General features: G+C 44.2%; 2 protein-coding genes across 3 annotated transcripts in view; one reads left to right on the top strand and one right to left on the bottom strand.

Moving 5' to 3' along the window:
- CLDN10 (claudin 10) overlaps positions 1-14,998 on the top strand; it is a 56,318-nt gene extending 41,320 nt beyond the window's left edge. The window contains exons 1-5 of one of the 2 annotated variants that reach the window (XM_061361109.1): positions 390-703; positions 7,151-7,312; positions 7,477-7,558; positions 13,805-13,912; positions 14,632-14,998. In XM_061361109.1, the coding sequence (XP_061217093.1) occupies positions 484-703; positions 7,151-7,312; positions 7,477-7,558; positions 13,805-13,912; positions 14,632-14,746 (687 nt within the window). In that variant the 5' untranslated portion in view covers positions 390-483 and the 3' untranslated portion in view covers positions 14,747-14,998. Of the gene's footprint in view, positions 1-389; positions 704-7,150; positions 7,313-7,476; positions 7,559-13,804; positions 13,913-14,631 lie in introns of those variants that run through there. The other variant, XM_061361110.1, reaches the window with a different exon arrangement.
- A 1,820-nt stretch (positions 14,999-16,818) lies between these two features.
- Positions 16,819-23,789, bottom strand: part of DZIP1 (DAZ interacting zinc finger protein 1) — a 41,301-nt gene continuing 34,330 nt past the window's right edge. Inside the window, exons 19-20 of the mRNA XM_061361112.1 lie at positions 17,759-17,930; positions 16,819-16,967 (exon numbers count right to left, since the gene is read on the bottom strand). Of these exons, the coding sequence (XP_061217096.1) occupies positions 16,885-16,967; positions 17,759-17,930 (255 nt within the window). The 3' untranslated portion in view covers positions 16,819-16,884. The remainder of the gene's footprint in view (positions 16,968-17,758; positions 17,931-23,789) is intronic.

Here is a 23,789-nt window from a genome sequence, read left to right as displayed (position 1 = left end):
TTTGGAGGGGGAAAAGGAGAGTGTCTGCATGCAGAAGGAGATGCAAACCTGAAACTACTAATGCTAAGGAAGCATCTGCCGCGGGGCTGCCCGCTCTCCCTGCGACGCTCACCTGCAGGGCAGGGAGAACCTAAAGCCTCTTTAGGGGCCGCCCCGCTGTTTGCTCGGGGGTTTGGTGTCGGGTCTGTTCTTTATTGCCCCCGCGAGGGGCGCTCCGCTCCGTTCCGCTCCGGGGCGCAGCCGGGGGACCCCGGGGAGGCGCCGGGGGCCGGGCGGGGCGGGGGGGGCGCCGGGAGCTCCCTCTGCTGATTGGGCTGCGCGGCTCAGGGCTGCCGCCGCCGCCACCGCCCCGCTCCTCCGCGCTCCGCTCCGCCTGCCCCAGCCGCTGCCGCTGCCGCTGCCGCCGGGACTCCGCCGCTCTTGGGCTGCCGCCGCCGCGGCTCCGCGCCGCTGCCCGCCCGCTGACTGCTTGCTGCCGGGCCCATGGCGAGCACGTCGGCGGAGATCATCGCCTTCCTGCTGACCATCTCGGGCTGGGTGCTGGTCTCCTCCACGCTGCCCACCGACTACTGGAAGGTGTCCACCATCGACGGCACGGTCATCACCACCGCCACCTTCTGGGCCAACCTCTGGAAGACCTGCGTGACCGACTCCACCGGCGTCTCCAACTGCAAGGACTTCCCATCCATGCTGGCGCTGGACGGTCAGGCTCCCGCCGAACCCCATCCCAATTTCCCTACCCACACATCTCACCTTCCGTGCCGGTCTGCAGGGCTGGGGGCTCCGGGGCTCCTCCCGGCAGGACCGGCGGGCAGCGGGGTGCCGGGGGGCAGTAAGCAGGGCCGGGAGGGAGGCTGGGACCCCGGGAAGGCAAGTGCCCTTATGTCCCCTGTCAGGTGGCAGAGCACTAGCTGCTCACACCCGTGGAAGTGTGTTTTAACCCCTAAAACCTGCCGATTGAGGTTGTATTTGGAGCCCAACTGCCCGGTTTAGCTTCTTGCTACCTTCTTGTTTTTCCCCCATCGGAAGACTCCATGCATGTGGATTTGACACAAGAAGAATGCAGAGGAATTTTTCTTGCTGGTTTATTTTCCAACCATCATGACATTCCTCTTTTCCTATGGCTTTGCCAGCCGTGCGACGGTCGGTAGAGAAGAACAAGCCTTGGCATCATTTTGTTTTAATTGATGTTCCTTTGCTTTTCTTGCTAAGTGGTTATTAACTGGGATTTAATTGCGTCGTTGATAAATGACAGTGCAAAAGCTTGGGGCAGTAAGGGACGCAAAGGTATGCAGAAGCAAGGCATAGTTTTACAACAGAGTTATTTTGTGTAAAGCTGAGAGTTTTGCTGCAGTGCCTAAAACTGAAGGCTGAGTGAGTGCCGTGTCTCTTCCCTGGTTGAGGGATTTGACAAAAGCCCTATCGGTAAACTGTGTCACTGCAGGAAATCTTTGCAACTGGACTTTCAGTTGATAAACCTGCACTGGTTATGATAGAATGGTTGGGGTTGGAAGGCACCTTAAAGATCATCCAGTTCCTAACCCCCTACTACAGGCAGCAACACCTTCCACTAGACCAGGGTGCTCAAAACCCCATCCAGCCTGGCCTTGAACACTTCCTTGTGGCTGGCAGAAACAGGGAAGGTGCAGATGCCATCAGCTTACATAGTCTCAGGAATGGCTATAAAGAAAGGGAGCGAAAGTTTTTAAAATCATGGCACATTTTCCAATTTTTTATAGCTGTAACAATACAACATATAATGTGCCAGGGGCTTTGATACAAAAAATCAGGCCTACTGTTCACAGTCTGGCCAGACATTCTCTCTGCAGTGGAGTCTGAGGGTGCATTTTGTAGTGAAAGGTTTGCTTAAAAGGAAAAGAGAGTGTGTTAATGAAATCACTAACAGAGATAAATATTATCATAACATAATACTGTCATGAAGCTAATTAATATCAATATCAGAAAGCCTTTAACCTCTGTAGGGCTAAAAAACGTCAAAATACTAAAAAGAAGTAGTGCAGGCATCCCATAAGCATCACTATTGCAGGATGCTTCCTTTGGGTAGAGAAGTAGCGTACCCCAGACCTTCTCTTGACTCAGCCCCATGGTGACAGAGGGGGTTACTGGTTCCTCCGAAGGGGTGGGACAGCTGGTGGGCCTCCACTGGCATCAGTCACCTTATGGCCAAGTGTAGCAGCCAAGAATATAGTTCCAGGCTTGGGCAAGGAGCTGTGGTTTGTATGTAGGCAGGCACAGAGTGATTGCTGGTGCATAACCTTTCAGATCCACTGAATCTATTGTTCAGCTGTTCCTTTAGTTTTGGGTTAATCTGGATTTTAGAGTAAGAAAAGTGTAGTTACAACATGTACAGAATTTGGAACATCTGAAATTCCAAAATGAAGAAGAAACTTGACAGCAAAGTCCTTACCATCCCTTTCTCCAAACACTTGTGTGTTGAAAGCTTGTGCGTTGGGTAACAAGTTCCAACAACTTGCCCAATAAATGAGTTTCTGAGGCATGTTCTTCACAAGTGAAGCAGCCATCAGGGCACTAACTCATTTAGGGCAGAAGTCAATCTGACATGCTTCTCCGGAAGGGCTATATCCCAGCCTCCTGGCCAGAGTGTTTATTAGTAGCGGAAGGTTCTTGGCTTCAGTGTTGCTCGGTGACATCTCTAAATGCCATGGGGCGAGATCCTCATTCCCAGGCACAACATGAATGAAAGTCATGCTGGAGAGAGGCTAACATAACCCCCCAGCACCGACCAGGCAGTGAGGGATGGGGCAAAAGGGCAGCCACCACAGTGAGAGGTGTTTTCAGTAGCTAGCCTGGCCCAGACTGCCCTCCTCATGGTTACAGGCCCTACTGGGAACCCGTCAGCGCCTGACAGTGGGTGTGTACATTCCCCTTTTGACCCAAACCCTTCCCCAGTGCAGGAGCGTGCATGGGGCTGCAGTGCATCACGCATAGCTTAGAATCGGTGTGTCAGCATGAAGCTGAATCAGCCTCAGCCCTCAAGTAGCCTCTTCCTTCCCTCCTCTTCTTTGCACTGACTTCAGTGGCTAAGCTGGGTCCCAGTCCCTGGGATCAGGAACACAGGAACTTCTAGTTGAAGATGCCCCTGCTCATTGCAAGGGGGTTGGACTAGATGACCTCTGAAGGTCCCTTGCAGCCCAAACTATTCTATGAAGCTATGATTCTTCATTCCATCCCCAGAGAGGAGACTCAGAAGACACAAAAAAGGCAGATCTGCCTTTCCACTTTCCCTGAAGTGTTTGTGAGCAGAAGTAATAACCCTGTAGAGATACATTTAGCAATGACATGTTGCTCTCCTCCAAATGGTAGGGCAGGACTGGGAAATTACTAGAAATACTTTTGCTGCCCCAGGGAAAGGTGGTTCTGCTCCACTCTTTCCTCATGGATCTGGAGAGGATTTGCCTCACAGAGTGATTCCTCTTCTATGGAAATGTTTGGGGGTTTTTTTGTCAAATATGAAACCTCTGAGTTTTGCTGGACTTCTTGTCCAGAGAGACTGCTCAGGTCGGCCAGAAGATCAGAGGCAAAATGGTAGGTAAGAAATCAGGCTCTCCCCATGCCAGTGGCTGGGGCTCTCCCACGGGATGCAGAAGAAGTCCTTCTTTCTTCAGGAGCAGTGTCATAGTTCAGGTCAGAGTGATCCAGAGATGGTTCCCCATTACCCTCATTTTAGTTTGCATTACAAACCGGTCTTGGGCTGTGTTCCCCAGATTGCTGAGGGTGGCATTGCATTGGGGCTGCCCCAGTGGCTCTCAGGCCAACGCAAGAGTGGCCACCAGAGAAGATTGAATGTGATGCCCTTCCACCTTTATGCATACATAATCAATTTGGCCAGCCCTTGTTAAGGACCCAGCCCCACATTCTGTGTGCAAGCAAAAATGTTCCTGCTGTCTGTGGGACTCAAAAACACTTCAGGTTTACTTTTGTGTGCTACTGGGCATGGGTGGAAACTTAGTGATGAAATCACCTCAGCAAATGAGGACGTATCAGTTTCCATGTCTCCAACAATGGATCCAATGACCTTTTGCAAGAACAGAGCTGAACAAAAATGTATTTATGAGCTAAAAGAGGGTATTAGAGCTTAGGAAAACATACAAAAGCAATAGGTGTGTACTTCTGGAAGGAATCTGTGCTTTATCTGTAAGGCAACCTCTTATATTTCATATGATGCAGACTGCAAGATGCCACCAGAGGCATTTACTGTGAAAGTGACAGTCCCCAGAACGTGGCACATACATATATATATATATTTATTTACTTCTGAGTGTTGTATGATATGGATATATGAGTTCCTCCTAACTGTTTGTGAGCATGAGAGGCAAGCATGAGAGCAGCAAGGCAAGAAAGATGAAGTTCTAGAAAGATTAATTTGAATGCAAGACAAAACACATTTGTTAAAAAAAAAAAAAAAAAAGAAGCCTTGAAATTGGTTTCTCTTGGAATGCTGCTAAACATGACTTTATGAGTAATGCATGTTTGTCTGCTTGAAACACATGGGGGTTCGTTGCTTGGGAGCTTCGTTTGGGTGGTCAGTATGTATAGAATAAGCTTCTTGCAGGAGCTGGCATAAATACAGACAATAGACACTTGGAAGGGGGATGGTCTTTAGTCTTGAGTGGAGGAATGTGAAGAAATAGGCAGCTCCCCTTTACGTTCCTCTGAATGATAAGCCTTTGTAAGCAGTAGAATGTTCTTGCTTTCTAGGAGGCAAAGAAGAAGTTAATTACTCTTACAGCCAAATGCTATACATAGTTTTAACCTCAGGTCCATGAAACAGGAGGCTGGATTTGGTGAAAAGGTTGATTATACCCTTTGATGCTTCCTAATGCTCCAGTCAGCTTAGTGGGACTGACAGGGTCTTCTGCTCTTCCATGTTACCGGTGTAGATTGTGATCTAACTTTTCCATACATTTTGTCCTAAAAACATGTGCCAGTTGGGTGATTGCTGTGGTGAGCTGAACCACGTCCCGCTGCACCTGCCCTGCCCGATTTGGTGAAATATTTAGTGAGGAAGGTTATTCATTCAGCAGAACTGAGCAGGCCTCCAGCTCACGCTGTTTATAATTGAAAATGATTTCTGGGTGAGTGAGTTAATTATTTCTTGCTGTCTCACTACCCTCTACCTATTGTAGAACTGTGTACTGACCTTCAGGAACCGCTGAATTTCAGCCCTGTGGTTCCCAGCATATGCTGGTTATTTTGGTTGGGGTGAATATTTACTGTTTCTCCTAGGAGGTTTGGACATAAATAAAAGTTTACAGGACCTCCGGGTAAATATGTTCATGGTTCAGCACTTTAATGTGTCAATTAGCTGCTAACAGTGTCAATAAATTGGACCTGTCAAAAATAATAGCTTCTTTGCCAGTCTTCCTCTCCTGCTTTACCTTTGTGCTACAGGAAATACATCACACACCACCAAAAGTAGTAAAAGCCAATTTTTCCATGCCTATAGCAAAAACTAACAAAGCAGAACTGCTTTCTTCAGGCTTGAGTCTGGCACAAATGACTCTGTCTCTTACATTCCAACATGCGAGTCGTATGACAGTTACAGTCATGGACCATTGTGTTTCTATAACAGATGGGCTACAAAAGCATGCTGCAAATGGAAGACAGTCTGTATGCCAACAGAGGTAGATAAATGCCAGTTAAGTTGTGTGCAGCACAGCACTTGAATTCGGAAGGAATGGTAAAACAGGGTGTTATGTGCCACAAACTGCTTCTTGTGTGCTGCGTGTTGCACAAAGCTGGGAATTAAGGGTGGGTGTGCGTGCGTGCTGAACACTCTTCAAACACAAAGTGGTCATGCTGGAGCCCATTGGCCTCCAGCAGCGGCTAAAGTGGCTGGCACTAAGGAGAGCAGAAGGCAGCCAAGCAGCAGTGGTAGCCACCTGCAGCTCAAGGGACTGCCAGCCAGACACAGATTTCTCTTTAATGAATGTATCCAGTCTCTTTCTGAATCTCTGTAAACCTTTAGCATCCACATACCGTATGGAAAGGAGTTCCACAACTTTGTTATACGAACATACGCACTTTTTGTTTGGAATCTGCTGCCTTCTGTTTTAATTAGGTGTCCTCTAGTTCCTGCCTTTATATATTTATTTCCTATATATGAAAGACTTTTATGCACAGGGGATGGTGATCTTTTGTTATTATGTAAAATTTGCTGTAATAGGCAATGGAAACATGGTCTAGCTCTCAACATTTTCACTGACTGGCGATCAAAGCGAAAAGAATGAATGCCCCAATAGTGGAAGTACATCTTCATTTTAAATGAGATGTAACAACAGCTTATAAAGAAAAACATCTTGTGATGGTTATTCAGCTGTGTAAGATTGCAGCGTTCCACCCTGTAAACAGTGATATGAGATTATCACAGTCTTTCAATTACAAGATATTCTTGGAAGAGAGAAGAGGCCAAGCGGCCCATTGTCCTGCTGAAAGGCCCTGCTGCCCCTGTGAGGTCCAGCTCAGGGCAGTGTCAGCCAGCACAGCAAAGCTGTACGTGGCTAAAGCCAGCCAAAAGCCATTTGTCCAGGCTTACGTATGACAGTGGTTTGTTTTATCTCAAGGGACTACTGCTGTCTGTGAAGCTGAGCAGGCGTGTGATTTTCTTGCAGAATGAGGGCCTTCTTGGTGAATCCAGTCCAAATCAGTGGCATGTACAGGCAGGTCCAGGACCCCAGCCAGTGTCACTGCTGCCAGCCTGCTGCCAGTTGTATTGCATTTGCAACATACACACAAGAAGACTGACTTATTTTGTGCACAGAGTAGCTCTGGAACCTGCGACAGCTGCTACACAAACCATGTGGAGCTGCTCTTCAAAACCTCTTGGGTACAACCTCTTGCAGATACTATACAATGGGATTATTTTTTCGCAGCCCTGCATGCCATAGTGTGTCTCTTGTAAACTGGGCTCAGGTGATGATGCCATGTGAAGGGCACACGTCACTTTGAAGAACACACTCAATAAATGGCAAGTTGATGTCAGTCCAGCCAAGGTCTGACTCTGTTTGCAGTAGTGAAGAGTGCCTATCACTGCACAGAGGGAGAGGAGCTACACTGAAACCCATTGTGGTCCCAGTTCTCACATCAGCCTTACTCTTTCTCACTGCAGGTTACATCCAAGCCTGCAGAGGACTGATGATCTCCGCTGTGTGCCTGGGCTTCTTCGGTGCCATTTTCGGACTGGTTGGGATGAAATGCACTAAAGTCGGAGGCTCCGATCAGACTAAAGCAAAAATAGCTTGTTTAGCTGGACTGATTTTCATACTCTCTGGTAAATATACTTTACGTCTCTAAGTTTGTGTATTTGAAGTCATATCAGAGCTGCTTCTTTTCTGCAGAAATCCGGGCACAATTCTCCATGACTTCATTGGCTTCAGGGTCAGGCCCAAAGCTGTTCTGCTGGCTCCACTGAATGGTTTGTCTTATGCTTTTCAGGGTTGTGCTCTATGACTAGTTGTTCCCTGTATGCAAACAGGATTACGTCTGAGTTCTTTGATCCTTCTTTTGTTGCACAAAAGTAAGTACTTTCCTATACCCATAAATCTTTCAAAGATGTAGACCTTAAGTTTCGTACTGTGCACCAGAGCCCTTTTAGACAGAACGTCTGCTTCTCCTTTTGGGCAGAGGAGGAGAGTGGGCTGCAGTTTTACTTAATCACATTTTCCAACTAGAGTATCCATGTGCTGAGATTTAATGATTTAACCTGCTGGTAGGGTGATTGATTGCTCTGTCATCTTTGTGCCCAGGCTCATTGGAGCTCAGCAGGGTTCTGCCCTGCTTACTGCAGAGCAGAGTGGGTTAATCAGAAGTGAAGCTTGTGGTTTTGTCAGAGGTGCAGCAAAAGGATTGCACAAGACAGAGGCACTCATTGGGTGCATCATTCAATACAAGAGGAAGAAAACTATTTCCTCAAGCTTTCGAGAGGTGGTTTCCATAAAGGTGTTGAGCACTGCACAATCCTGACTCCTCTTGAAGAGAGGTTTCTGCAGGCTCTGTGGACTTTTCACTGACAGATGTTCAAATCCAGGTGACTGAAATTTGGATCAGAAATCTTGTTGTAATCCATGATCTTATAAGCACAACAGGATCCATACCAGAAATAAAGAGCATCCCTGAAGACTCCATTTAAAGTTGTGCAAGTTCTTAGGACCTACATAGGCAGCAATTCACAAACCAGTGCTTGGATTTTGTATCACATCTTCACTACCAGGTCTGGAAACACTGGCTGTAAATTACAGCATCATAGACTTTACTGTTTGGGCTTCTTACATAACATAAATTTATCTTTAAATGGGGCTTTGAGCAACCTGGTCTAGTGGAAGGTGTCCCTGCCCATGACAGGGGTTTGGAACTGGGTGATCTTTGAAGTCCCTCCCAGCCCAAACCATTCCATGATTCTGTGATCTGTAAAGGCAAGGATTGCAAAGTTTTTTTGGTGGTGATTCCAGGATATTTCAAGCATTGGGTATACATTTCTCTGAGACCCAAGTAAGGGCTCAGAAGGAACCCTGGGCTTTTTCTGTTTCTCCTTGATAGAAAGAAAATGGTCTGAATAAATAGCATTAACTGGATCCATATTTGCCGTAGGCTGGCACCTACAGCAGTAGGGCTGTCCAGTGTTGAAAATGAATTCATATTAGTTTCCTCCATAATTCTGCTATAGTTTCAGGTTGTTTGGTACAGTAAGGACAGGATCAAAAGGCCTCCAAAAGAAACAAGGTTGTGAGGTGCCGTGAAGAAAATGGATCCTGTCTATATAGCCCAAAGTTAATTATTCATCAGGCTTACTGTTCCTAGTGAAAAATGCCATGGTTGTTGCCAGAAGTCCCTTTCCTACACTGTATTCCTACACTCTTGCTGCAGAAGAGCAAGCAGACCCGGCAGTACATTTTTACTACGAGGGAATGGGAAATCCCTTGCAGTTCAAGCATCTAAATAAAGGTGGCAAAACACCCTCTGCAGAAATTCCTTTTTTCCCTGGACAACCAGCATAGCTCAGCTGTGGGCACTTGTAATCATGACTGCAAAGATAAAGGCAGAGAGGAAAGCCACAAGCTGTAATTTGAGTTCTTCATGGTGTATGGAGCTCATGCAATGGCCTTGTGTCAAGTGAAGCTAATGGTGGTATTCAGCACCTTCCTCTCTCAATCAGTGTAAAATATGTTGGAGTAATGCATTTCACTGCCATCTGTGAACTCTGATATGCATTGTGGAAGCATTTAATATGCTTCACTGGTATATTGTAGAGATTTGGCATTGGCTCTTCACTGAGAGGGTTTCAGCCTTTCACCTTTTACTGCACATTTCCCTCCTGAAGTTATCCTGGCAGTGTTAAAGACAGGCTTGAGATACTGTTAGTGGATAAACAAAGTGACACAAGATGTTTAGCATCATCTCAGCTGTCAGAATTTCCCTCCAGCCTTCTGCATTTGGAATAGCCACCCTGCCTCCATATGGGTGCAGCAGGAATCGGACACCTGCCTATAGCTGTTCCCCAGTAGACTTCTGGTTTGAATTATGTACCTAACTGAGGAGTGACAGGCACCAAAAGGACAGCCTAAACCCCACTTTACTTAGAAAGAAATCTTAGGCTGGATTTTGTATCCTGATGCAATCATTTGCATTGCCAATTTAAGATAGGTTCAAGGGAATTGCTTGACCATACATAATAACACACTTGGAGGCATCCTGTGCCAAGGTATCTCGTGCTGGCTTTGCAGCACGGGATACCTTGGTCCTTGCAGCCAAAGTGGATTTAGTTTTTCTTCAGACACCTCTAGTAGGGAAAACCTATGCATCTCTTGCTGTATTGTTCACATTGCTCCTACAGTTTCCCTTAGGAAACTATTTTGTCACTCTACTACTTCCAGTTAAAACCCCCCTCCTCTCATAAACTTTTTCCTTTTTGTCCCTTGCCACAGTTTGAACTCCGTAATCAGGATCATTCTTACTAATAAATGGGTTTAGTTCATCCAAATTATCTGACTAACTTCCCATTCTCTTTTATGGAGAATCATTTCCCTTCATCTTGCTTGTCTTGGAATGGATTGTGCACAGTTCACACAGGCCCTCTCTCCACATTTAAATCTATTGCATTTAAATCTATTTTTTGCTTTCCAATAAAATTTTTCTTATTGCAAGGATAAGAATCAGACATTCAAAGTGTGCATTTCCCTCAGGTAGCTGTGCTGATTCAGTTGGGGTTTTTCAATATGATAGGGGTTTTTTTACATACTGGATTTTGATGGGAGGTTAGGGTTGGCTTCTTAAATGCTGAAAAGATGGATTGGGTGAAGTCCAGGGAACCATAAAGTCCTGATTTCAGCTGGGATAGAGTTATTTTCTTCCTGAACCACAACACGTACTCAGATTGATACACACTTGAAAATTTTAAGTCTTCCTTATAAGCACCAGGGTAAATCAGAAAGTTAGAATCATAGAATCATAGAATAGTTAGGGTTGGAAAGGACCTTAAGATCATCAAGTTCCAACCCCCCTGCCATGGGCAGGGACACCTCACACTAAACCATGTCGCCCAAGGCCTCGTCCAACCTGGCCTTGAACACTGCCAGGGATGGAGCATTCACAACCTCCCTGGACAACCTATTCCAGTGCCTCACCACCCTAACAGGAAAGAATTTCCTCCTTATATCCAATCTAAACTTCCCCTGTTTAAGTTTTAACCCATTACCCCTTGTCCTATCACTACAGTCCCTAATGAAGAGTTCATCCCCAGCATCCCTATAGGCCCCCTTCAGATACTGGAAGGCTGCTATGAGGTCTCCACGCAGCCTTCTCTTCTCCAGGCTCAATAGCCCCAACTTTCTCAGCCGAAAGTTGTTCATCTGTTTAAAGATGTGGAAGAAAGACCAATTAGGCCACCTCTGCAACCCACTGATCTAGCCGTGTGGCAATCACCTGAGACGGGTTTGTATATGCAACCTGTTTATCCATGTTATAACAATAGTTATATATATAAAGTAACAACTATATATATATAGTAACAAACATTGCTGAAAAAGTAGAAACAATCTTAAGAACAAAGGCAGGACACCACACCACCTTTCCCAACACTTAGGCAACAGTCAGATAACCCTTCTCTACCCAATTAAACCCAATGTAATCTTGATTTCTTTTCTGTACCACTGAAGAGCTTCAGGAGGGGAGATGGCAATTTGTCTCCTCAGCCTCCCCTATGTTAACCTTGGGCCAACTGTTCAATGTTGTTAGATGAAATGTGGAAATGATCGTGTGTTTCACAGTTTCTAGGCAAATGGTCTTGGCAAGCAAGTTGTTACAGCAACAGCCTTACTGAATCTTGGTCCAGACATGTTCTCCAGCTCTGCAGTGGTCTGCACTGACTTTTGTGGGGAGTCTAACCCTGGTCCATGTACTTTAGGGGTGCTCTGGCAGTACCTGTGGGGTTTGAGGGGTCCCTAGCCTGAGGCTTACCTCACATAGGTGTTGGTCACTTTGATCTGCATTTACAGCTTGTTAAAATAGGTGCCTTGGGGTGTTCTAGAGTGAACTTTGTGTGTATTTATTTCTTGCGTGTTGACTATAACGGGATCCTAGGTGAGGAGCTCTGATGTAGCTACCTGTTTCCAATCAGAGAACCCCCAGTCCTTGAGCAGACAGAAATCTGATCAAGTCTTGTGAAAACCATGGCTGGAAAGGTGAGCATAGTTAGAATAAAAGCTGTGCACGTTTGTCCGATTACCAAGTCAGAAGAAGCTGGGGGCAGAGTTTCCTAGGGTGAAAGGCAACTGAGCTGTGGTTTAATCTGGGGGTTGGGTGCCTAAGTCCCACCCACACTGGGTATTGAAAATGTTTGGAGAAATCTGGTCCTTTTTTTTTAGCAAGGGGTGATAAATAAAAACTCTGGTTAGACGATAGGGACAGAAAATGAAGAAGCCTACAGGTTAGAGCATTAGCAGGGCCATGAAGAGTCACGAGCAAGCCGTCATCCAGTGTCCTACCTCTGAGCTCCAGTGTCTCCATCTCTTGTTGGCAGCAAGTCCTGAGTCAGCAATGACTTGAACCTGGATGTTCATAGAATCCAGGATTGGTATCCTAAGTGTGGCTTTTTATCCTGTGTGCCTTTTTGTTTTTTTTTTAAGTCTGTGCTTAACCTTTGTTTACACTCTCAGAAACATGGAAAAGTGATCTGTTTCTTCTCCAGCCGGTGTTCACCCTCCTGTAACCTGTTACAGAATTTGCTAGATCATTTTCTGGGTGTCTGTGCTCACGGGCAATTTCTGAGTGTTGCTGCAGTGTCACCTTTGTAAAGGCACAAGTTTAGTACAACAGCTCATAGGTGCTTTCAGTTACGTGTTTTGGCTTATGTGATATTAGGGTCTCTTCGCATGGAAGTGTTCAGAACTAGCTGAAAAGCGTGCAGCTGCACTGTGAGCAGTCGTTCAGTTGTACAGGGAGGCTGTCAAGCAGAGGGTTTCATTTGGCTACCTCACCAGAGCTTACACTAAATAAACAGACTTACTAACAAAGGCCTGAACAGCACAGGCACCTGACCAGTAACTGTGGATGAATCAGGGATAGGGGCCTGTGTTTTCAGTGCAAGATGCCAGGAGTCAGGAAGAGATAAAGGTTTCCTCAAGGAGGAACTGGAGCAGAGAAGAAGGAGCAAGAGACACACAATCTGTCCTAACAGTGAGGAGTAAGAAAGAGACTGCTGGGCCTGTGCTCTAATGCAGGTCATCCTGAAAGTGTTTTAAAGAGCTGTAAATCAGGCAAAGAGGTTGGGAATGGACCAGACAAGTGACAGCCATGGTTTGCTGCTTGTCTTGAAGCTCCAGAGATCAGGCTGTAGGTGCTGAGCAAAGATAAGGAAAGAGTCTCTTCCCCACACCCTTCTTTTCCTTCGTTTTCTACTGTTACTTTAGAAGCTTGGACTCACCCTTGTGTGATAATGCTCCTAAAGCACCACCATCTCTCTCAATCTCAAAGTGAGCTGTTTCTGGCTGCAAACGCTTTGTGGCTGCCCTGGCAGCAGAGGGCATGCCTGTTGGTGACGTGGAGCTGAGCCCAGCGGCTCAGAAAGGAGACAGAACTCAGCCACAGGGACTAGATAAGCAGAAAGATGCTGGCATGTGCGTGTGCACATGTGCATGTGTGCACAGATGTACACCTGCATATGTGTGCATGTCTGTATGTATCTGTATATGCATATATCAGCTACATCTATATGTGTATGTGCATATATCACATGTGTGTATATATGTTGCATATGTGTATTCCATATATGTACGAAACACTTGTGTTTTAAGCAGGCTGAGTGTGGATAGGGAGGGGGAGAGATCTTGCAAGCCAGAGGGAAGAGTTAAGGAGAGCTGTTGGCAGCAGCAGCTCTAGTCACAGGCTCAGCAAAGCCCCAGTCAATTTGGGAGCCATCAGGAACAAACCTGAAATGCTCCAAGGTGACAGGAGCTGTGTGCTTTAAAAGCACTGAAGAATCACACGATGCCACAGCCAAACAATCCAGGAGGAGATGTGGGAAAGCCAGGCACCCTGGAGAGAAGCATCACCCAAATGTACCACAGGGACAGAGTTTGCTACCCAAGTAAGAGGGGAATAATGAACAGAATGTGGGTGAGTGGCGGAGCTGCTGATTTTGCAATGAATAATGTGTGTCAATGGAAAGCTATTCAGGAACAAATAAAATTTAGTTCTTTTATGCTGAAAAACACCAACCCCTGTAAATCCATGCTCTGTGTTGTTAAACCCATTTATTAACTTCCTGCAGGTATGAATTAGGAGCAGCTTTGTTCATTGGATGGGCTGGAGCTTCACTCTGCATAATTGGTGGCAGTATATTCTGCTGCTCAATAGTTGAAAACAGCAATTCTCCAAGGTAAAACATGACTTGTCCTTATCCAAAGAAAGCAATACTAGCACATTTGTATCCACTATATGTACACGGTCTGATTACTTTTCCAAAACACCTTGTAGTGCGGGTCAGAAAAAGATGGTGTGGATGTAGAAAAATAATGGGATTTAAGGACAATGCTCTGTCCATCATTAATGTAATTAAGGAAAGCTATTGAAACAAGTATTTGTGTTATATATACCTCATGAATTTACTGCAGCTGAGAAAAAATGCATTCAGTGATGTAGGAAAAGTGGTCAGGTCACTTCATAGGTGTGAACAGACAAGTTTCTTTAATCCAAATCATCAGATCAAAAGGGAGAGAAGTGAAGGACAGCAGTGGTGGCAGCAGGACCTCCATCAGCAGAAGAGGGTGATAATGAGGCACAGCTGCAGGGACTAACTACTTCATAGGATCTGCCACAGCTCAAATATTTCATGATTGGACCCTAATTTACTTAGCTGTGAACAACGGATATGCGTTTATAGAAAAGTGAGTTGCAAAGAGAGATGCTGGAGGCAGAATGTCAAACCAGGATGAGACTACACAGGGAAAGGTGTCCCCCTTCACACTCCTTTGAGATTTATCATTGTTGGAAGTACATTCTTCTTCATCTAGTTTTATGTTACTGTAACACTTGGCTGCAGAGATGTGTTCTGTCTGTGGGATAAGCTGTGAATGGTTGATTCTCTTTTCATTTCAGGAGGGGATACGCATATAACGGAGCCACATCTGTGATGTCTGCTCGGACAAAGGTCCAGAACACCATCCCAGACAAAACCACACCAAAGCACTTTGACAAGAATGCTTATGTTTAAGTGTACTGTGGGAAGATTCTGAGCGTTTTAAAGATGAGTTTGTATGTTTCATTCAGAGTGATTTCCCCCACCCTTTACTCCAATGTACTTACCACCAAGACAATGACTTTTTAAAACATTAACTTGCAGCTTTTTACATATTGATGTAAATTTTATTGTATTTTACGATGGATGTTGGTATTGTAGAGTTTATACCTGGAAATCATGAGCTGATGTTGCATTCTTCATAAAAATAAATGACGTATTTACCAATTTGGCTTGTCAGTTGTTTATGGGAGTGGCATCACATGCATCATTTTGACTGCATCCGTTTCTGAACTGGGTTCAGTACTGGACAAACCAACCACACTCTCTGCAGGTTAACACATAAAGTATCTCACCATTGATTAGCAGTGACATTGGGATAGCAGTCCAGCTGACCAGAGTCAGTGGAAATTAGGAGGCTCTTATCTCCTTATCATGCTACAGGGGTGGGAGAATGTGCAGCTTGATCAATGTGGTGCCATAGGAGTAGGAAGCGACTGAGTGAAAATAAGTATGGGATTTGGGGAGGCAAGAGCAGGCATTAAGAAAAGTCAGGGCCAGCTGTTATGAAAATAGTCACTGCAGAGGGTTTTGCATGGCCTAAGAAGAATGTATGCATGAGAAGAAGCATGCGTGATCATAAGCTTTCATGTGTGTGGTGGGGCAAGCAGAGGCTGAGTGAAACTGCAGCCCACAGGGAATTTTGTGGTGGGGAAGCCAAGGTTCCAAGACGGTTCCTACATTCCGCACCTGCTTTGTGGCAGTGAGCTCCTCCCTGCCCCAGCACTCACCCCTGCTGGTGACAAATCACTTCCAGGGGGGGTTGGTTTTGTTTCCTCAGGCTGGGCAGGATGGACATCTTTTGCTCCAGAGTGGCTCCAAGCCACTGGGTTAGGAAAGCAAAACCCTGGGCAATACCACCTGCTCCACCACTGACATTCCTCAAAGTGACCAAATAAAAGCAGGCAACGCTTAACAGCACTGAATTAGTTACAACACTTAAAAAAATCAGCTAGTACTTTATTTTTTACCTGTCCACCAGCATGTGATGGTTTTTGAGGGAATACTTGCACAATGAGTCAGTAAATGAGATCGGAGGTTACGGATAAACCACAAAATGCGTTGTAGACTGAGACCTTAAAATCACATACAAACTCAGGTCTGCCTTGAGGTTTGAACTGAGGGACCCTTGGAGTTTCAATGCATTAGTTATTTTGGAACAAAGGTATAAATATAAAAAATTAATAGCCCTACTTATTAATGGCACAGTACGACAGAAAAGGTTTTCTACCTGACACCATCTAAAATGCATCAGAACTACAAAGCCAATCGTTCCTCTTATTTTATTTTGTATTTTATTAAAGTCAAAACACTATTGTGTTTTTTAAGAAGGCAGCCAACATGAACAAAACAGAACTAAGAAAATACTTCCGCACTGGCAGGTCAGTGCTTTCCTCACCTTAGCTTTGTGTTTTGGTGTGGGGTTTTTTTCTAATGTTTGTGCTTTTATGTAAACTACGAACCAATTCTAATTGATAAATAATAAAAAATAAAATATTCCCACAATATGGGGCTTTCAATAATAATCAGTTTTAGAGCTGAGGCCTTTTTTTTTTCCTTTCCATTTGGTGTTTATTGTAAACCATGGTAAAAACTTAACATTTTAATAAATGGAATTACTGTATTTAAAATTTTCACCATTTTATATAAAGTTTATGATAAAATACAAGAAAATATGTGTTTAAAATTTTTGTAAAGCAATACTCTGCAGTAAATTCTGTTCACCGGCTAACTTGCTTTCCTGCAAGACCAGTTTCAATCTTTAATGTAAACATTAGAGGCAAAATATTCACCTCAGTGACATGAAAGAGACTTTCACCATTGAATTCACAAGAAAGAAGAATTAACTCTCAATTTCCGAACAGACATGGCCAGTAACATGTAGATGAGTATTCTTGTTTCAAATTCAGGACTGAAGACAACAGAGTTCTGCAAACAGTACTCCTCGTTTTGTGATCAATATGAGAAATGAATAGGAAGCACTTGAAGTTTTCAGCTGTATTTTCAATGCCAACTGAATCCAAAAGTAGTGCCTCCCATCAGGAACACAGCTATTATGTATCTGAAGAATCACTCCAATCTGTTACAGTGACTAAGCTGCTTTTTAATGTGCTTGTGTTATCAGCTTCATGAAGGCCTGTTAGAATAACAAAACAATATTAACCATTATTAACACTATTTTGGGGGTATTTTTACTTTGTATTTATCTATGAGATAAAATGACAAGCCATGTGAACAAACACCTGTGGACTTCAGGAAGTCCGGAATTTCAACCAATGAGGAAATTACAAGTGCTGATAACATGAAGGCAGTTTCTGTCACAGAGTACAATGCACAGTACAGTCAGTGTCAACGTTACTTTGCCTTTAAAAATAATCTGAAGTATCTTTACATAACTGACACAGCTTTAACCTTTACATATATTGAAATGTTAACACTAGAAACTACTATGTAAGTTCTATGGAAGATTGAGGCTATTGCTTTACCAGTAGTTCAAATATTTATCTCAGCTTGGTAGGTCACTTAGATAGCTTGAACAAACATGAAATTTTAGTATTATTATTATCAAGACTAAGTAAGAATGTTTCCCTCCTCTCTTAAATTTGGGAAGGGATTAAAAAAGCCTCAGGATACTTGATTTTTAAGATGAGGTCAAAACCTGATAGTACTATACTTTTTTTAAATCTCAAACTTAAGTTTCTTGGCACCTCTGTGTATTTGTGGTGTGTTATTTACATACAAGTATGTATCATAAATATCACACATGATATTTACATGACATATAACCAAGCACAAAGTTGTTCTTACATGTTCCTTTCTTACAAAATACCATATATTGAATTACAAAGTGTAATACACTATACTCGAGTTGTTCTTTAGGTGTGTCAGTTGCTTAAAGCTTATAATGTAGAAGTACAAATGTGTTACCTTCCTCCTTTGGCACATTTGTCTTCGGAACAGCCCATGCATGTACTGTAGAAGTAGCATTTGACTCATTTTTCTGAACTGTCAATGCTTTCTGACCTCTATTGTCTTTCAGCAATAAAATGTCATCTTCTACTGATGATATATCCCAATCATCATCATCAACTTCAGTGAACTAACAGAGAGAAGAAAAAACATGGGTATTTCCTCTGTCTATTCAAGTTGTGCTGGGATCTTCCATATACTCAACAATGTGAAACTGCTACAGAAAAACGCACTGGCACATGCCCTTTATGACATCTATTACCATAATTTTAAAACCCAAAAGACATGATATGTTTTCATGCAAGCTGGCAGTTCAGTTTGCTATTGAAGCATTCTGTATTCACATTAGAAAAATCTCACATTGCAATGAAAGCCTTTTCAATTTAAAACTGATTTAAAGAGAAAATTAAATAATGAAAGTTTAAAAACCCACATGTGCTTGAAGTTACAATATGTATTCCTCTTAACACTCACCGTCAGCATGTACAAGCATATTTTCATTGAAGTGGAGGATTTGCATAGTGAGTTCACAAAATGAGAGTCAAGTCAAACAGAAGAAACTGAGGGCAGTAAGCCTGAGGTCTGCCTTACCTCATCTGCCTGAAAACTATGTATCTTCATTCAGCTTTTGAAAGAAGACTACAGCATTTCCCTGCTTGTCAATCAGATATGGTTCAATGGAATCATGCCATTATTAGAGAGCCTAACTGGGGAAAGTGAAAGATGTTTCCCCACAAAACTAAAACCTTGTTTCACTGGAGCCTCTCAGTATTACAGTAAGATGCAGAAAGTGCTTCTATTGCACAGCAGAAAGATTCAGATGCTATTACAAAACAATGTGAGGTATGTACATAGTAGAGAAAAATCAACAAATATGAATGTGTCATATGTCTCGAAAGAAGGGAAGAGACTGCACTAGCGCTCTACCTTGCAACATAACTCTATTTTAACAATGCAAACTTTTTCAAAACCTGACAGATCTGATCAGTGTGCTATATTATTAACATACCACGATTCAACATTTCGCTGTTTTAAACTATCTGCGTTTAGAGGGTGTGGTAATGAGAAAGTCAAAGTCACATAGACTAAGAAATGCTGGAGGAAGTTTCATCAAATATTCACTAAGTCTCAACTGATTTTTAAAGTATAAAATACAGAGAAGAAAGGTCAACTTCAAACAGAAATCACCAATAGTGTAAATACACAGCAGCAATGCAAAGTGCTAAGCAGGTTTACTAAGTCCAGGACTTACCCTAAAAGAAATACCATTAACCACAACATCTGGTACAGGTGAACTCAGGTCATACCTCTTCAGGTAAGTACAAAATTCATTTTCTCTAAAATGCTTCTGAAGTAACTTCTGTGAAACATGACCTTTATAAAACATACCACAATGGGTTGCCTTATAAAGGTTTATGGTACTGTAGGTTTTGAGAATGACCATTAGCAGCTGTATTTCAGCTATTAGTATTTAACCTAATAAAACCCCTCTGGATTTTTGGAGAAACCATCATTCCAGTGGCAATTTGTGCTTATGTCTTTGGGCACCTTTGAATATCCCTCCTAAAATTTGAAGAATTAACTTGAACTATACATCTGTACTTAAACATACACATATGGACCTGAATATATGATCTGGACTCACGCCAACAGGTCCACGTCCACAGGCCCCAGAGCTAGAAGCAATACTCCAGGTAGGGGTCTCAATGACAGTGGAGTAGAGGGGGAGAATCACCTCCCTCAGCCTGCTGGCCACACTCCTGTTGATGCAATCCAGATGACCCTCTGTGCTGTGAGTGCACGCTGCCAGCTCACGTCCAATCTTTCATCCAATATCCCCAAGTTCTCTCTATAGGGCTGTTCTCAATACATTCATTCCCATGTCTGTGGTGATGTTGGGGATTGCCCCGACGCAGCTGCAAGACCTTGCATCTGACGTTACTGAAGCTCATGAGTTTCACACTGGTCCACTTCTCAAGCCTGTCAAGGCCTCTGTGGATGATATTCCTTCCCTCCAGTGCATCAACTGCACCACTCAGCTTGGTGTCATCTGCAAACTTGCTGAGGGGGCACTCAGTCCCATTATGTCATTAGATACTGAACAGTACTGGACCCAGTACAGAACAACCTTGAGGGACACCTTCATTACTGGATTCTACTTGGGACATTGAGCCGCCGAGTGTAACTCCTTGGACACGGCTACGGAGCCAATTCCTTAGCCATCTAACAGTCCCCCCATCAAACCCGATGTCTCCAATTTAGAGGTAGCAATGCTGGGGGGGACTGCCTTCCAGAGTTCAGAAGATGACATCCATAGCCCTTCCCTTATCCACTGATGCAGTCACTCCACCACAGAAGGTCACCAGATTAGCCAGGCACAATTTGCTCTTGGTGAAGGCATGTCAGCCATCTCCAATCACCTTCCAGTCTTCTGTGTGTTTCAATGTATCTGTTCCATCATCTTATAAGGCACAGAGGTGAGGCTGAGCGGCTGGTAGTTCCCACAGTGATCCTTTTTACTCCTTTTAAAAATGGGTTTGCTGTTTCCCTTTTTTCCAGTCAGGGGCTTCACCTGAATGCCATGACTTTTCAAATATGGAGAGTGGCTTGGCAACTGCATCAGCCAATTTAAAACCCTGGGCAGCATCTTCTTCAGTACCATGGAGGTTCAGGTTCCTCTGGTGGTCTCAAACCCGATCTTCTCCAAGACTTCATGCCCCCAGTCCCTGCCTTGAGGTCCAGGGGCTTGAGGGATGTGGTAAGAAAGGTTATCAGTGAAAACTGTAACCACTTTAAACCACAGATTTTAAGGCTTATTTTGCTACAGTTCTTTGCATGTGAAACTTTAACATAGTGGCTCACTGTCTATAGATCTTTACAAAATCTAACATCCCATAAATTTAACTATGAACATTTTACAGTCTTGTATTATCTGACATTGCAGAGAATCTGAAAGTTACATTTCTACATAAAATTACACTGAAAATAGACATGTCTGAGTTGGTAATTTTGACTCTGGTGGAATCTGTAGCTCCCACACAGTCAATAGACAGATTAGGTGTCACCAACTAAAAACCAAAAGCACAAAGGCTAAATGTGATTGCCCTACAATTACATCCAAAGTTGATTGAGACAATCGCCCCTTTCTGGAAACTGAAATAGAAGTGTCACTGTTTCTGGGAGGAGTGATAATTTTCATATTCAACTGGCAGCCAGGAAGCCCTAAAGTATCAGTTTTATAATGGATAACGGGATTCTCAGTAACTATTATTTGTTTATTTAGTGAAGAAAATATTTTCTTGAATGCTAGAACTAGTGTCTGGCTGTCTATTTCAATCTAATAACAACTACTAGAAGTCGAATAAAAAGCATTATCTGCTGTTGACTTCTGGATTGGAGTAATTTTTTTTCCTTTTAAAAATCGTTCAGGCAAAGATCAATGTGTACCATAGTAGTTTACCAATTATAAAACTATAAACTGAGGGGAAGACTGGGACCCTAGGAGCCTGAGGGGTAAAGAGTAAGTTGTGTCAGTATTGTGAACACATGCCATACTCAAAAATGGAATTTCCCGCCCTCATTTAAAACTTCGATATAAGATGAAGCTCTAGAAACAAAAATACTTTAAATTATTAGATAAGTAAATTTTTTCCTCCATGAAAACAAGATAATAGGAAAGCAAGTAAAGAAGGGGTCTCTTTGTTTCTAGAACATGAATCACAGAATGCATTGGGTTGGAAGCGGCCTTAAAGATCACCTAGTTCCCACCCCCCCAAGCCACAGGCAGTGACACCTTCCACTAGACCAGGTTGCTCAGAGCCCCGTCCAACCTGGCCTTGAACGCTACCAGGGACGGGGCAGTCACAGCTTCTCTGGGCAACCTTTGCTGGTGTCTCACCACCTGCATAGTGAAGAACTTCATAAAATCTTATCTAAATCTACCTTCTTTCAGTTTAAAGCCATTATCCCTTGTCATATCCCTTGTAAAAAAATCCCTCTCCAAATTTCTTTTAGCCCTCTTTAGGTACTGGAAGGCTGCTGGAGGGTCTCCCTGAAGCCTTCTCCAGGCTGAACAAACCCAACTTAGAACAGAATCATAGAATAGTTAGGGTTGGAAAGGACCTTAAGATCATCAAGTTCCAACTCCCCTGCCATGGGCAGGGACACCGTGCACTAAACCATGTCACCCAAGGCCTCGTCCAACCTGGACTTGAACACAGCCAGGGATGGAGCATTCACAGCTTCCCTGGGCAACCTATTCCAGTGCCTCAACACCCTAACAGGAAAGAACTTCCTCTTTGTATCCAATCTAAACTTCCCCTGTTTAAGTTTGAACCCATTACCCCTTGTTCTATCTATCACTATAGGCCCTAATGAAGAGTCCCTCCCCAGCATCCCTATAGCCCCCCTTCAGATACTGGAAGGCTGCTATGATGGCTCCACGCAGCCTTCTCTTCTCCAGGCTCAACAGCCCCAACTTTCTCAGCCAATCTTCATATGGGAGGTGCTCCAGTCCCTTGATCATCCTCGTGGCCCTCCTCTGGACTTGTTCCAACAGTTCCATGTACTTTTTATGTTGAGGACACCAGAACTGCACACAATACTCCAAGTGAGGTCTCACGAGAGCAGAGTAAAGGGGCAGGATCACCTCCTTCAACAAGCTGGTCACACTCCTTTTGATGCAGCCCAGAATACGGTTGGCTTTCTGGGCTGTGAGCGCACACTGAAGCCGGCTCATGTTCATTTTCTCATCGACCAGCACCCCCAAGTCCTTCTCTGCAGGGCTGCTCTGAATCTCTTCTCTGCCCAGCCTGTAGCTGTGCCTGGGATTGCTCTGACCCAGGTGTAGGACCTTGCACTTGGCATGGTTAAACTTCATGAGGTTGGCATCAGCCCACCTCTCAAGCGTGTCAAGGTCCCTCTGGATGGCATTCCTTCCCTCCAGCGTATCAACCGAACCACACAGCTTGGTGTCATCGGCAAACTTGCTGAGGGTGCACTCAATCCCACTGTCCATGTCAGCGACAAAGATGTTAAACAAGACCGGTCCCAACACCGATCCCTGAGGGACACCACTCGTTACTGGTCTCAAGCTGGACATTGAGCCATTGACCACAACTCTTTGTGTGCGGCCATCCAGCCAGTTCTTTATCCACCAAGTGGTCCATCCATCAAATTGATGTCTCTCCAATTTAGAAACAAGGATGTCGTGTGGGACAGTGTCGAACGCTTTACACAAATCCAAGTAGATGACATCAGCTGCTCTACCACTGTCCATCAGTTCTGTAGCCCCATCATAGAGGGCCACCAAATTGGTCAGGCAGGATTCCCCCTTAGTGAAGCCATGCTGGCTGTCACCAAGCACCTTGTTGATTTTTACGTGCCTTAGCATGCTCCAAGATTTTGCCAGGCACAGAGACTGACTGGTCTGTAATTCCTTGGGTCATCCATTTTCCCCTTCCTGAAAATGGGGGTTATATTTCCCTTTTTCCAGTCATTAGGAACTTCACCTGAGTGCCATGATTTTTCAAATACAATGGCCAGCGGCTTAGCAACTTCATTTGCCAGCTCCTTCAGGACTCGCGGATGGATTTCATCAGGACCCATGGACTTGTGCACATTCAGATTTTTAAGATGGTCTCGAACCAGTTCCTCTCCTACAGTGGACCCAAGGCCTTCATTCTCACAGTCCTTGCATCTGCCTTCCAAGACTTGGGTGGTGTGGTCAGAGCCTTTGCCAGTGAAGACCAAGGTAAAGAAGTCATTCAGAACCTCAGCCTTCTCCAATCCTGTGTAGCCAGTTCACCCAAGAGCTTCCTGAGGGGGCCTGTGTTCTCCCCAGTCTGTTTTTTATTTGCTATGTACCTGTAGAATCCCTTCCTGTTATCCTTAATATCCCTAGCCAAGTTTAATTCTAACTGGGCCTTAGCTTTCCTAACCTGGTCCCTAGCTTCCCAGACAACATCCTTGTACTCTTCCTAGGCCGCCT

Source organism: Neopsephotus bourkii, unplaced genomic scaffold (assembly GCF_033783945.1).
Source record: "Neopsephotus bourkii isolate Nb327-2 ecotype Australia unplaced genomic scaffold, CSIRO-AGI_Nbou_v1 NB_1052, whole genome shotgun sequence".
NCBI classification, from domain to species: domain Eukaryota; kingdom Metazoa; phylum Chordata; class Aves; order Psittaciformes; family Psittacidae; genus Neopsephotus; species Neopsephotus bourkii.
Note: the sequence above shows the minus strand (reverse complement) of the source record. Positions and strands in the feature narration are given on the sequence as shown.